At 43.7% G+C, this 13,889-nt stretch overlaps 1 protein-coding gene across 5 annotated transcripts; it reads right to left on the bottom strand.

Annotated features, from left to right (window-relative positions):
* Positions 1 to 1,995: 1,995 nt before the first annotated feature.
* Positions 1,996 to 13,784, bottom strand: cnot4a (CCR4-NOT transcription complex, subunit 4a). Of its 5 annotated transcripts, none has more exons than XM_077596645.1 (13): positions 13,526 to 13,784; positions 12,097 to 12,311; positions 10,966 to 11,163; positions 9,319 to 9,404; positions 8,073 to 8,181; positions 7,888 to 8,013; positions 7,684 to 7,808; positions 7,387 to 7,593; positions 6,522 to 6,579; positions 6,176 to 6,431; positions 4,299 to 4,844; positions 3,339 to 3,581; positions 1,996 to 2,444 (listed from the first exon to the last, which is right to left on the bottom strand). In XM_077596645.1, the coding sequence occupies exons 2-13, from the start codon at positions 12,268 to 12,270 to the stop codon at positions 2,101 to 2,103; spliced, it is 2,472 nt and encodes an 823-aa protein (XP_077452771.1). In that variant the 5' UTR covers positions 12,271 to 12,311; positions 13,526 to 13,784; the 3' UTR covers positions 1,996 to 2,100. The 5 variants fall into 5 exon arrangements, with proteins under 5 accessions (XP_077452771.1, XP_077452770.1, XP_077452772.1 ...); XM_077596644.1 differs by having other exon boundaries at positions 4,299 to 4,883; positions 8,073 to 8,174; positions 9,318 to 9,404; positions 13,526 to 13,783; XM_077596646.1 differs by having other exon boundaries at positions 8,073 to 8,174; positions 9,318 to 9,404; positions 13,526 to 13,783.
* Positions 13,785 to 13,889: the final 105 nt, after the last annotated feature.

The raw sequence follows: 13,889 nt of genomic DNA, 5'->3' as shown, positions 1-13,889 counted from the left end.
GACGGCCCACGAACCAATCTGGTACTCGGACATTTGGTCGCCGGACTTTAGGTCGCCCGGAAGGTTATTGATAATTACCATTTAAATGGTTGCTCAAATTCCCTAAATACAAACTGTGAATTATTATTTAGTCATACTTAATGCCCTAGTAATTATTAGGCTAAAGAAAAGCTCCAAATTTCCCGTACTTTGATTGTGTTTTGTTGGGAGAACTTGTTAAGACCCTGACGGACGTAGCTTCTTAAAGGGACAGCGCAATTAAATACAAACTCTTCTATACTCACGTCGGCTCAGTGAAACTGCTCATGGCCATTGTTGGCTTTGATTCATGTGTAGACTGTGTTGTTTTACCTTGTTTTGTCGCCGGTCTTTTGTTCGCCCGTTGTCGCGGTCCGGGCAACCAAACGTCCGGCAACAAACCAATCCGAGTCTGACACCCTTGCTCTAATTGTAGGACCGTTGAATGGCGTTTGCTGCCGTTCCTCCTTGTTTATTTGAATTGTATGTTTCCAATGACTTACAGTAGATACGGGTGACTTCTGGTCGATTTGGTGATTTTTTTGGACGGCATTCCCAGGTCACTCCCTGTAATAAGAATCATGAAATTCAAATAATTTAGTATTTCAGCAATCTCTTGTTTTATTTTCATGAATTTAAAAAAGCAAAGGAATTTGATACCTGGTGTTTTGGCTCCACTTGATGACCAAATGTGACTCGAACAGTCGTGTGTTAGTTTCTGCGATTGATTTAATAAGCACTTCTGAAACATGTTGAGTTTTCAGTTTTATTTAAGGTTGATTCTTTCTTTTTTTTTTCTTCCAGACCTGCAGAGGACAGTTGAACTTTCTTTTTAAGCGCCTCAATTTGATTTGATGTTTCGTCCCCTTCCCTCTCGCGGCATGGCATTAAAACCCCCCACTCTGGCAGTTCATCTCATCTTGATCATTTCAGTCAATACTGTAAAACGGAGAATGGCGTGAGCAAACGAGGGGGTTTAGCGATGATTAAGACTTGAAAAGAAAGGTGGCTGGGGGGGGGGACAAAAAAAGAGCTGAGATTGACGACTTACAGTACTTGGGTGGTATTGCAGCACCTTTCCTTCACTTGCACTTAACTTTGCAGATATTGGAAGGTCAACGAGATCCCCCCGATGATTTCAGAGATCAGCTAAAAGCACAAGTTAGACTTAAGCATGATTTTCAGTGCTCACCTTGACGCCAAAGTCAACACTAATTGGCCATTTGTGCTTTCGCCGTCTAAGTGAGCGTTTGAAAGCTCCAAATTGATGATTGCGACGGTAAAAATGGCAACTTTGGGCATTCGCAAACGATTCTTTTGACCAATTAGCTAACGCGTTCGATTCCCCCCGGCATGTAAAGGGCTCCTGGGACTTCTCCCTCCCCCGCACCCAATCTCCGTTTTCCCCTCGGCTCCCCTTTTAAGGCCTCCGTTAAGCCCAAGTGAGTCAACTGTACTAACCACGCCCTCATTAACATTATTCTTTCTTCCTATCTTTTCGGGGGCGGTCCACGTTAGGGTTAGTCTAATGTAGGTACCACACGGTGGCACTGCAAGTAAGGAGTCTAACCCTGGTGCCGAGCCACCTCTCCCCTGCAAATTGGGCACCGCACTACCCTCTGATACAGAGGTTCAGCAAAAATGCCCCCCGGTGGGATCCCCCCCACCCCCCGCACTGGAGGGAGCGTGGAGCCGAGGGGGGCGTCCTTTTGGCGTGGTTCCCAGGGGACCCTCCCTCTCGAACCGCAAGTCGCTACCATAAGATGGCGCCGACATCCCAACGACCGTTCTCACACTCGGTTAGTGAAGTTTAAAAAGACGAGCCTGCCTTTACTTTAGTTTGATGTGTCATTTTCGGGGTCTTCGGCCCCCCCTAGGATTAAGGAGTGCTGATTGGTTAACGGCTCATTTGTGTGTCACCAATAAAAAGAGAGAGAAAAAAAAAACAATGAAAAGAGTGGACTGAAAGTAAGCATGGTCGGTTACGTTTTTGTTAATCATTTTCATACTCTGCAGATTGACGTGTTTGGCTTTTTTTGGGGGGGGGGGTACATATCTGGGGGGGATGGGCGTGGTCTGTTTTCAGTGGCGGTCCGCGGCGGCGCTCTGTAGCAACTCTGTGGCGGGCTGTACCGGGGGTCTGAAGGCGGTCTGGAAGCCTGGCGGGGGGGAGTGGAACTGGCTGGCGGGGTTGGCGGCGACGGCGGGGGGCAGGTAAGGGGCCCATCCGCCGATTCTGTGGTGGAGGGGGAGGTGGCCGTCCAGGACGGCGCCGCGGAGGGGCTGCGGGGCGGGCGCCGCCACCGCCGGCATCGCCGAGCCGGTGGGACCGTCCATCTCGGTGAGCGCCTGCAGGGACTTGAGCCAGTGGGGGGGGTTGTCGTCCTGGAGACAGTCTAAAGTGGAGGGCGCCGACGCCGGGATGCCTGCGGGACGGAGGGACGGAGCGTTAGAATAATGATTAATACCATTTAATCATTATTAGTAATATTTAATTAAACGGGAAGACATCATTAACATACACCGCTTACAACTTGCAAGGAGAATTCACTCATAACGCGGCTTCGTTCAAAAGTATTTCTATACCTAGTATAGTAAGGCATTTTTTTCTTTTAAAACGACTTAGTATAGTAAGGCATTTTTTTTCTTAAAAAACGACATAGCATAGTAAGGCTTTTTTTTCTTAAAAAAAAGACAGTGTAGTAAGCCTTTTTCCCTTAAAAAACGACATAGTCTAGTAAGGCTTTTTTTCTTAAAAATTACTTAGTATAGTAAGGCATTTTTTTCTTAAAAAAACGACATAGCATATCAAGGCTTTCTTTCCTTAAAAAAAAGACCTAGTATAGTAAGGCATTTTTTCTGACTCTTCTCTCTATTTAGTTGCGACATACTGAAAACATTTAATGTCATCTGATTCAAAACAATGGCAAAAGCTAACGGAATAACACCCTTAAGGTCAAAAAACAACTGCTCATATTAGATCGAAACCAAAACGCCTGCGTAAGAATTTGCAGTATAAGCACAATAATTTCTTTATAAGGTAAACTGCCGGCGTCCCTGTCCAAACAAGGTATGAGTCCTTGGCCTGGAACAAGGGGTTTGTTGCCGTCAATAGTCTTGAAAACAATGAACTGGCCTCGAAAGCAGCTGTGGGGGAAAGTGTCCTCTTTCTTGGTCTCAACATAAAGCATGAATTAATTTATAGCTTTTTTACCTATTCAAAATGCTTACAAAACATATAGAAACATCCCAGAATAAATCCAACAGTTAGCCTTGAAGATAGTCGGACCCCAACCGTCGGCGTCGCCCGCGCTACCTACCCGTGATGATGGCGGGGTCCATCCAGCTGGCGCCGCTGTCCCAACTCAGGCTGTGTGAAACGCCCGCGGGACCGCCCATGTGGTTAACACTGTTGGAGGAGGAGGAGGAGGAAGAGGACGAGGACGAGGAGCTGGGAAGGCCGCCGAAGTTGATGTTGATGTTGGGCAGGAGCGCCCGCAAGCCGTCTTGCCACTCTTTCATGTTCAGGCCTTCTATGGAGCCTCCTCCACCGCCGCCACTTTCTGTGTATGATAACAATAAAGGCTTTAGATTTGAATTGATTTGATTTCTGTCAGCGCATGAAACCGATGACTAGAAAGCAGTGCTTCTTAACCGCCGCCAAAAGGAAATTCTGTTCAATATTAAAGTGGTAAACAGAAAATATTTTATATATTTATTTTTAGATTAAAAAAATGCTTTTTGAACTAAAAACTAAAGAAAAATATTTGGATTTTTAAAAAAAATGTTAGGCAGCTAGAGTGTTTGATTTATTAACGATTCCATGTTGAGAATGTACGAGTTTGGATTGGATGTGTGTATATCGGTGTTCGATTGTTGATCCTTTGATCCATATGGCAAGTGTGTGGCATGTTAAAGAATATCGGTATTCGATTATTGATGTCTTGGCACATAGCTTGAGGCAGAGGAGATTTTTAGTCATTACAGTAAAGTTGGATTGAAGAAATAACAACGTATCACTCTTCTGATTATTTCTCCCGGTGTTTTAAGATTAAATGCGGGGTGTAACACAATAAATTATTTAAAAAGGGGAAAATCATGACCTATTCCCTACACATCTCTAATCTTCATTTGAATTTGATTCTAAAACAGAAAGTCGGCACTCATTATTTCCCTTCTCGGGCCGCCAAGAAATAATATGGCGGGCCAAATTTGGCCCGCGAACCGCCACTTTGACACCGATGGGGTTTAAAATTGTGCCGTGTGTGGGTGGGGCTTACCTGAAATGGGGATTCCGCCCAGACCGGTGCTGTGGTGATGATGATGAGGAAGATTGAGGTCCAGGAAACGACTGTGTGAGGCAGCGCTGGCTGAGTGGTTCAAGTGTGTCAGGTTATTCCGCGAGGGGGCGGGGCCCATCCACGGGTGTCTGGTGGCCTGTTGTTGTTGCTGTTGTTGTTGTTGTTGTTGTTGTTGCTGCTGTTGTTGCTGCTGACTAGCCTGGTTGCTTTGACTGCCGGGGAAACTGTAGGAACCGTAGACTGCTCTGTGGTGGTGGTGGTTGATCTGGGGGAGGCGGGGCTGGCTGAGGGGAAAGTGGCGAGCGCGGGAGGCGTTTCCGTTGGGAGGCAGCGGCGGCGGCAGGCCGCCGGCCCCGCGCTCGCTCTGCTCCCGCACCGACAGCTCCTTCTCGATGAGGTCGGCCAGCGCCTTGCGGGTCACGTCGAAGGGGTCGAAGCCCAGGTCGTCGTCCTGCTGCTGCTTGCTGGACGAGCCGAAGCCGAACGCCGCCTGCCAGTCGGTGGACGACGACACCGGTATCGTGTCTGCCGCGAGATCAAACATGGACGTTACCGGAGGGGCGACTGAAAGTGCCGGGAGGAAAAAACAAACAAACAAAAGAAGGGACAGTCAATAGACGCTCTCGGAAACAACGGCAGAGTTAACTATTAACGCTAAAACCACGTTAAATGAGATTGTCGATACATTTCTGGAGGGGGGGGGGATTAAATTCCAACAAGCGCCCAGTTTAATGAGACCCTCCCTCCCTCCCCCTTAAAGAGAACAAGCAAACTATTCAGGCAGATAGCGGCGTGAAGAAATGCTTCTAATTCCAGGCACTTCATTGCCCTTTAGCACTATTTTTTTCTCCAGACCCCGAGAAGGCAACGTTAGCCATCGAGCAGCTCCTCTAAGTGACTGAAAAATAATATTTGGAGGCCCCAACGAGTCTGAAATGATTACTTATTTGGGCCTTTTGGTGGGAAAGCTCACTTTGTGGAGAAGCACCACCAATTTGGTCATACGCAGTTTCTGGGTACGATGACAATTAGGCTTTTGACGAGTCAATGATGATGACAAAGCCTATGTCTGATTATTTTCAATGAAATTGGCAACAGAAAAAAGCAAGACACTCTTAATCACAGACCAATAACAAATTCAAAAAAAGTACATACGGTAGTAAACATCATACCCCAAATCTGCCTAGATTTCCCCATCTGTAATATCGTTTTGTTTAGCCGTATCCTTAACCCTAAATGAAGACTTTTGAGTGAACCAATGCAAGGTTCAGCTCCGCAGGCTATTCTCAATTTTGTTATTTTCTCAATATTGTCAATTAGTTCAGCATCCTGAATAATACGAAGGCGATAAGGCCAGACTTCCTTTTTTTGGATTATTATTCTAATCTATTATCGATTATTATTATTATTGAGGCTCCAATGACAAAGCGGGATTTTTAAAAATTCTCTGAGTTAACAACACTAAAAAGTCGACCTATTTTCAAGTTTTGATGAAAAACCCAAGGAAAAAAATTGCTATTTTTGTAGCTCGCGCTTTAGTTGGATTTATATCAAATAAATAGAAATAATTTACTTCAGGCAGCATTCAAACCCAGACAACCACAACAGCAGCGCAAGGTCCCGTGAAGGTAATGCAAGACTAACTTTTTATTTTAAATTCATTTTTCCCCCCAATAATTTAATTATTAGCCACAAACTTGGTCAGGCACGATAATTCTTGCATTCTGCATTTAATCGGGCTGACATTATGAACGTGATAAAAATGGCTAAGGTATATTCAAAATACCAAGCTGAAAGTAATTATTGACTATTAACCGGATCAATTATTATATAAATGGAGAAAAAGGCGGCCTCACCTGACGCAAAGAGGCTCTGCGGTTCGGGAGTCATGGACCAATCGGAACCTCGGGGGTGGCTGGGGAAGGGCGGCAGGCCGCTGGGAAGCGGGTTGGGGTGCCTGAAGTTGCTGTTGTCCGAAAAGAGCGACTGCGACTCGGCCGCCGCGCCCTCGAAGGGCGAGCGGGCGCCGAGGTCCGGCGCCACGAGACCGGGCGCCCCCAGACCGGGCTTGCTTAAGCCGGGGGGAGGGGACGGGGACTCGCTTGTTCGGATCTGAGGCACAATAACAACAACAAAAAGCATTTAGGCCACGACTGACAGCAGGCATCTATCTTCAACTAGAGGGGGAGCGTTTCTTTCTACCTGCTGTAAAACGTCTCCGTTGAGCAAAGCCATGGACTCTGAAGGCTTGTCGCTGGGGCTGCGGACACAAATATTTGCGGTGTGAATATGCAAACAAACACCTCAGGCAAACAACACAAGTTTATTGCATTTATTAAAAAAAAAAAAGAAATTCAAATTCATTTATTTCTGGGTTGTTTTTTTCATTATTTTTTTTAATTTAAAAAGAAATTCAAATTCATTTATTTCTGGGTTGTTTTTTTCATTATTTTTTTTAATTTAAAAAGAAATTCAAATTCATTTATTTCTGGGTTGTTGTTTTTCTCATTAAATATGATTTTTTAAATTAATTTATTTTCAGGGTTGTTTTTGAATTTATTTTTTTCCTTTGTTTTTCAAGTTCAATTATTTTTGGGGTTGTTTTTTTAATTTAATTTTATTATTATAATTATCATTTGAAAAACAAAGAAGAAATGAAGGAAAAAAAAATACGCTGTATTTGTCGCTGAAAAAAAATGACTGAATTGAGCGCACGGCTTATATGCGCACAAATTAGACGATCCTTCCAATTCATACAGTATCTCCAAAATAGCACGTGCAATGATTTTTCTTAGGATTTTCCCTTCAAAGTAACCCATTTGTACTCCTTATTAAAACCATGAATATGGAGGTGAAAATTGTGAATCAGGGGGCGGCTTATATGAGGGAAATTGTAAAATTCAACCATTTTAAGGCAATTTTAAGGGTACGGCTTTACGCGGAGATGGCTAATATGCGAGAAAATACGATAAGTAAAAAAAACAACGTTTTTTTTAAGGTGAATGCAATAAGCTTCTGTAATGTTGTGCATGCGAAGAGAAAAAATAAAAGTTGGACCCCGCCCTACCTGTTGCTGTCACAGTTTGAGGAGAAGGGAGATACGGCAGTGCACTGGCCAGGACCGAGGTCGGCATCTAGCCCGTCTGAGGCCAGACCCTCTTGGTCTAGGTAGTCCAGCAGCGGGGGGGACTTGCGCTCCTCCGAAAGGCCGTTGGCTAGTTTGCTATGCCCGGATAACGTGGGCCACCCATCTTTACCGTTGCTACTGTTTTGTCTGCCAGAAAAAAGGAAGAGGAAGAAAGCGTCAGCAAAGTCTGCGTTCATTTAAGTCCGAGGAAAATAAATAAATTTAAAAAAAGCTGACCTCTGCGCTAAGCCCGCTTTGGATTTGGACTTTTCGCTTCCGCACGCTGGCGGTTGTAGAAAGCTGGGGTTTAATTTGTACAGGTCTTGGAGGAGTTTTTGCTCGTATTCTTGATGTTTCCCCGCCTGAAAGAGGGAAGCAAAGCAGGCGGTTTGGCTGGCGTACGATTCGGGAATAAATCCGGCGGCGGGGAGACACCGTTACCTGCATTTCGTCTTTCGTGAAGCTAGCCGCTTCGTCTCCTAGCTCGTGGAGGTACATGCAATCGGGCTTGGGACACTGCATGCTTTTTAGGAAGTAACTGCAGTATTTTGTGGTTCCTAAAGAAGCCTGAGAGAAGGAGACGGGAATTGGAAAAAGGTCTAAAGAGTCGGTCGGTCAGGGCTTACCTTGAGCGTTCTGCCGTCAACCACCACGTTGTTGACGCACTGTATCGCTCTTAAAGCGTCCTCGGAGCGGACGTAGGTGACGTAGGCGCTGGCGCTCGGCCCCTGGACCATCAGACGGTGGAACGAGAGACAAATCAGACAGACAGCTGCTGCAAACGTTCAGTTTTTGCGCTTGTGTCGGAGCTCCCAAAAGAAACGGAAGAACGGAAAGTGGGGAAAAAGGACGGCTGGATGGCAGACGGATTTTCTTATAAAATGTTGTTTGATGCTAAACTGAGAGCAAAAATGTACAGCAAATGAAGCTAGCCTCAATGTTGTACTAGTTGTAACCCGTAAGGACTCAGGGGTGTCAGACTCGGGTTGGTTCGTGGGCTGCGTTAATGTCAACTTGATTTCACGTGGACCATTTTAGATATAATATTTAGATTTTTTTGTTTTATAAATGGATTAAAAGAACTGGATTAAAAGCCCTGAATATTCCCTTTTTTATAGCTCTAATACAATATTTATTTTAGCTTTTTTTTCTTAGTAAGGGAAAATAATTTATTTAATCATTTGTTTTTTATTTCAAAAGGAAACCATTTTTTTCTTTAATTATGTTCAATATTAAAGTGGAGAACAGAAAATACTTGTATATATTTTTAGATTTTACAAAATGATTTTAGAACTAAAAACACAAATAAAAAATGGATTAAAAGCCCTGAATATTCAGTCTTTTATAGATCTAAAACAATGTTTATTTTAGCTTTTTTTTAAATATATTTTTAGATTTTACAAAATGATTTTTGAACTAAAAACACAGAAAAATGGATTAAAAAATGATAATTATTGATTTAAAAGGGGGGAAATCAGGAAATTTAATATACATCTAATCTCTTTATTTTAATTTGGTCCTAAAACAGAAAGTCGGCACTCATCATTTACTTTCTCGGGCCGCACAAAATGATGTGGCGGCCCAGATTTGGCCCCCGGGCCGCCACTTTGACACATGTGCAAGGTGATTGGAAACATTTGCATGGCCTTTACGTCCAATTTCAAAATGGGGTCCACCATGAGCCACCAGTTTCTGAAACACCTTCGAGTCTTTCAAATGTTAAAAAAAGAACTGATTTAATTCCAATTCACCAAACACAAAATAGTTGGAATTTTTTTTCAAGTGGATCGATGGAAATTTATCTATTTTTAAAAACTGCAGTGTACAACTTAAAATAACAAAACAAAAGTGTACAATATTTGTGAACTCACCTGTGACCCTGCATAAGATGTACTATTATTTATGACCACTTTATGGATCTTCCCAAACCTCCCAAAGTACTCTGGCCGTTTTAGGACCTGCATTGGATAAAGAAGAAGAAAAAAATTATATAAAATTCACACCATTCATTGCGAAAGCCCAAAAACCCAGCGAGAAAAGACAAATGAGTGAAATACAAGATTCATTGAAATTTGTGGTTCTGTTCACTTTGAAAAGCAAACATTGTTTCCGTTTTTTTGCTTCAGTTTCATCATGGGTTGCTTTCATTTAATGTTTCTTTTAGGTGACCATTTATAGTTCCCGTGTACGATGGACTGCTACATTTCTTTTTTGTAAGTAAACTAAAAGGCAGAACATAAAACAAAAAAATGAGGAGCCAGGGGCCAGAATTAAGATTCAGTTCATATGATGAAAAATATTGCAACGACTGAATGTTTCAATGCTTTACTTTGAAATGTTCTGGACAACTGGACCATTATTTATTTATACAGTGGTACCTCGACCTACGATCAGCTCTACCTACGACATGCTCGAGATACGATGAAAATTCCGATCGAATAATTCGCCCTAGATACGATCAAAATTTCCAGATGCGACCAAGCCAGGTGGCCATGGCACTGTCTTGCCGCATCTCTTTCGTGTATAACAGATATCTACGAGCACTGAACGGTTTCTTTCGCCTACACATGGACCAGAAAACACACAACACGCATGCGCGGGGAAAAAAAAAGAGGGCTTTCTGGGTAATGAAGTATACTCGTGCACACAACACTGATAGCCAATGGCACCCTTTCTCAGAATAAAACTTCATTACCCACAATCAATACGTGGGTAGGCTGTTATTCCTTCCTTAGCCTGTTAGCTCCCGCGATCGCTCATTCAAGACTACTTCTCGTTGGCAAGTGGTCGTGCGTTATCCTATTGTGAGGACATTTGTGTGCATCATTTTGGGAATATTCTGAAGGGAATACAACAGCAAACAGTCCATCGATAGCGAACGTGAGGGTGGAGGCGTGGCAAACAACTAACCCGGCCAGAACGAAGTTTAAAAAAAAATAGAATTCAGTTTTGTGTAAAGTTACATTAAACGCATGTTTGAGTGTGTCTGTATATATTAATCCAAGTTAATTAAAATTAGTTTGTTCGGTTAAGAGTGCATTGCCGTGGATAAAGTCCCCCCGAACTCCCCCGCCTCCGTGTATGTCGCTGTCTCTACCCTCCGCGAAATGCGTCTAATTTGAGTTCTATTAAACACATTTTATTACTATTAAACCACTAGTTATGTGTTACTTTGTTAATAGATGGCGAATTAGAAGAAATAAAACATTTTTTCCAATCCAATATCCTGTTTTTAGTGTTTTTTCAGAGGGTTGGAACCAATTAATTTGTTTTTAGTTCATTTCAATGGGAAACGTTCGCTCGAGTTACGAAAAGCTCGACATACGATCTCAGTCCCGGAACGGATTAAGATCGTATGTCGAGGTACCACTGTATATGCATGTTGGATTTGCCCACAGATGCTAAATTTGAAACTCGTGCAGTGACGAAAAGGGTGGAAATAAATTCAAGTGAAAAATAGTGGTCTACAATAAAAGTGGACCAAAATATTGTGGTTTGGTGACCGACAGCCAGACTCACCTCAGGGTCAGCGAGGCGTTGCGAGAGACCCACCACGAAGACCAGGTTTCTCTGGACCACTCGGACGCTGGCCAGGTGTTTTCGGTTTTCCGTCACCTTCTGCTTCTTCTCGTTCTGTTTCTGCTTCTTTTCGTTCTTTATCCTCTGGATCTCCTCCTGTGACAGAGGCTTGTACACGGCGGGGTCCTCTGGGTAAGGCTAAAAAATAAAAATAAACATTCATTTTCGGCCACTTTTTAACTTTTTCACCGATCATTCCAAACACTTTTACCCAGCTTTCGGGACACTTTTGAGGGCTTTTTTTTCGACTACAGACGCTCCCCTACTTACGAACATACGACTTACGAACAACGGTACATACGAACATGTCTGCAAATTGTGTTTATGTCGAAAAATGTTCGTAAGTTCGATTTTGTATGATGAATGATTTCCAATAAGAGCACAATTGCACTAATGATATAATGGTGATGTTTTTCATTGTGACGACAACTTAATTAAAGAAAATAGCTATGAAGTAGCAATGAAAAATGAGAGCAACTTTGCGTCTAGTGCACATGTGTCAAAGTGGCAGCCCGGGGGCCAAATCTGGCCTACCGCATCATTTTGTGTGGCCCGGGAAAGTCAATCATGAGTGCCGACTTTCTGTTTTAGGATCAAATTCAAATGAAGCGTATAGATGTATATTAAATTTCCTGATTTTCCCCCTTTTAAATCAATAATTGTCATTTTTTAATCATTTTTTTTCTGTTTTTAGTTCAAAAATAATTTTGTAAAATCTAAAAATATATAAAAAAAGCTAAAATAAACATTGTTTTATATCTATAAAAAACGGAATATTCAGGCCTTTTAATCCAGTTCTTTTAATCCATTTATTTAAAAAAAATCTAAATATTATATCTAAAATGGTCCGGCCCACATTAAATCGACTTGACGTTACCACGGCCCGCGAACCAACCGAGTCTGACACCCTTGGTCTAGTGACTCAAAAGTGCTCTGGCACACCTACGGCCGGCGCTACAGAGGATGGATGCTAATGCTATGGAGCTGGAACTCAAGATAAAACAGAAAAACTCCCCAAAGTACTTTAGACCGTTCCCAATGTTTGAGGCCAAGAAACGTACGCCCTCTCACCTTTCTGCAGGCCGGGCAAAGACCGTTCTCGTCTGTGCGGATGCGATGCCAACAGAAGCGGCAGATCTGGTAGCCGCAGGTGCAGGGGAAGAAGTTGACGTCGTCGATCTCCAGCGGCTCCATGCACAGGGGGCACTCCATGGGGTCGTCCTTCATGTCAGGGCTATTGGACATCCTACGGCGCAGCGCGGTTGACTTTTCAAGCGATCACAGAACTGCCGGGAATCAAGTGCCCAAAAAAAAACAAAAAAAACAGTGAGCTATACTTTGTTACAATGTTTCAGTCTATCTCTTCATGAACTCATTCCCCGCCATTCACGGTACTGGACGTGCCATCCATTTTGACTGGGAAGTCCTTCCGATTCAAATGAATTGAGCATCCGTCGTCAATGTCAAGCAATGAGACAACTCTAAATTGTCCTCAATTGACTCAGGTCACCAAATTGCCTAATGGCACTCCAATTCACACTTCTAGAAAGGCTTTTGTGATGCTATTGATTTTTTTTTCCTGCTATGGAGGGGAACAACTGCATCAGAACTGTGCGGCTAACTAAAGCAGCAGCTAATCAGCTGATCTTTGTTTTGCAATGACAGCGTTTAAACGTAGCCCAACAACAAAAAAATCCCTCAAACTGGTACGACTATGCCTTGCTTCACCGTTACCGAGTAGAAATAGTAACGTGTTGTTTGTTAGCAGTCATGCTCTACTTAGTATGTGACAACAGTGGCTGCCAGAAGTTGACCGAGTCCGATCCAGATTGACGGAGTACATTCGAAAGAAGGAAAATCAACAAGAGCGTTAGAAAGCCCCTCCGTGCCTTTCGCAATGCAGTTGTCAAGCCATCGTTTGGCTTCTGCACGGTCCAAAGTGTGTCCCATCGGCGGGCCGCCTTCCGACAGATGTTATTTGACCACCGCTAAGGAGAAGCTAACATTAGTCGCCAAGCGCATAAATGGAAGCCGCTCTTTATGTAAGAAGCAGGCAGAGGAAAAGAGGGGGGAAAAAGGCGACCGCAGAGTGGCCGGCGGGTTTGGAGTTTACCATTCAACTTGGTCGTGTCCAAGATAAGAGTCTGAATACGACACGGATATTGACTGCTTTATAAAACGGTTGACACACCGTGACGTCTCCCCCCTTCCAAAGTGACAGCTCGCTAGTAGATAACCGACTAGCGTTGGTTAGCCCGGGATGCTAATAGCGGAGGCTTACCGACGCGGCCTACGAATGCTAACGGGGAGCCGGACGCGAGTTGTCAGCGAGTAAAAAGCCTGACAGCGCTCTCGCCGGCTCGCAAACACGTCGACGGGGTTCGAGAGGACTCGAGGACACTCGGGGGATATCCGATGGTGCCTCCTCGGCCATTTGGGGGGCGGCGGAAGGAGAGTTAGCCGCTCTTAGCAACTTGGTTTAAACGTTAGCGTTACTTACCCTGTCCGTATTTAGCTGAGGATTCCACTCCAAGAGAGTCACGCCGAATTGGGCGGGGACTGCCTGCCAATGTGAGGGAAATGTCCAAATATCTCGAGGCGGCCACTTGGGATAACCGTGGATATGTTGTTCAGTTTAAATAAAAGGCTGTAAATGTGTTTTTGCCCCTGTCTTTTCTTACTATTGAGGAGACAATTTACGCTCAAACCACCATCTTAGCTAGCTTTAAAATAGGGAGGAGGGAGTGAGCACTACTGGACGTCACTGAGCATGCGCAAAGAAAGAGTAGTGCATGCTGGGAGATTGAGTACGTAGCTTCAATGGAATGTATGTTATTTATCGCTATAAAGGTGGGTTTTGGCTT

This window comes from Stigmatopora argus, chromosome 3 (genome assembly GCF_051989625.1).
Source record: "Stigmatopora argus isolate UIUO_Sarg chromosome 3, RoL_Sarg_1.0, whole genome shotgun sequence".
Taxonomy (NCBI): domain Eukaryota; kingdom Metazoa; phylum Chordata; class Actinopteri; order Syngnathiformes; family Syngnathidae; genus Stigmatopora; species Stigmatopora argus.
Note: the sequence above shows the minus strand (reverse complement) of the source record. Positions and strands in the feature narration are given on the sequence as shown.

Bases quoted from the DNA above. Each gene is read 5' to 3' on its own strand.
- cnot4a (XM_077596642.1), bottom strand. From the start codon at position 12,270: ATGTCCAATAGCCCTGACATGAAGGACGACCCCATGGAGTGCCCCCTG. The intron at 6,432-6,521 runs GTAGAAAGAAAC...ATTGTGCCTCAG, and splicing joins ACGGAGACGTTTTACAGCAG to ATCCGAACAAGCGAGTCCCC. The intron at 3,582-4,298 runs GTAAGCCCCACC...TATCATACACAG, and splicing joins GGGCGGAATCCCCATTTCAG to AAAGTGGCGGCGGTGGAGGA.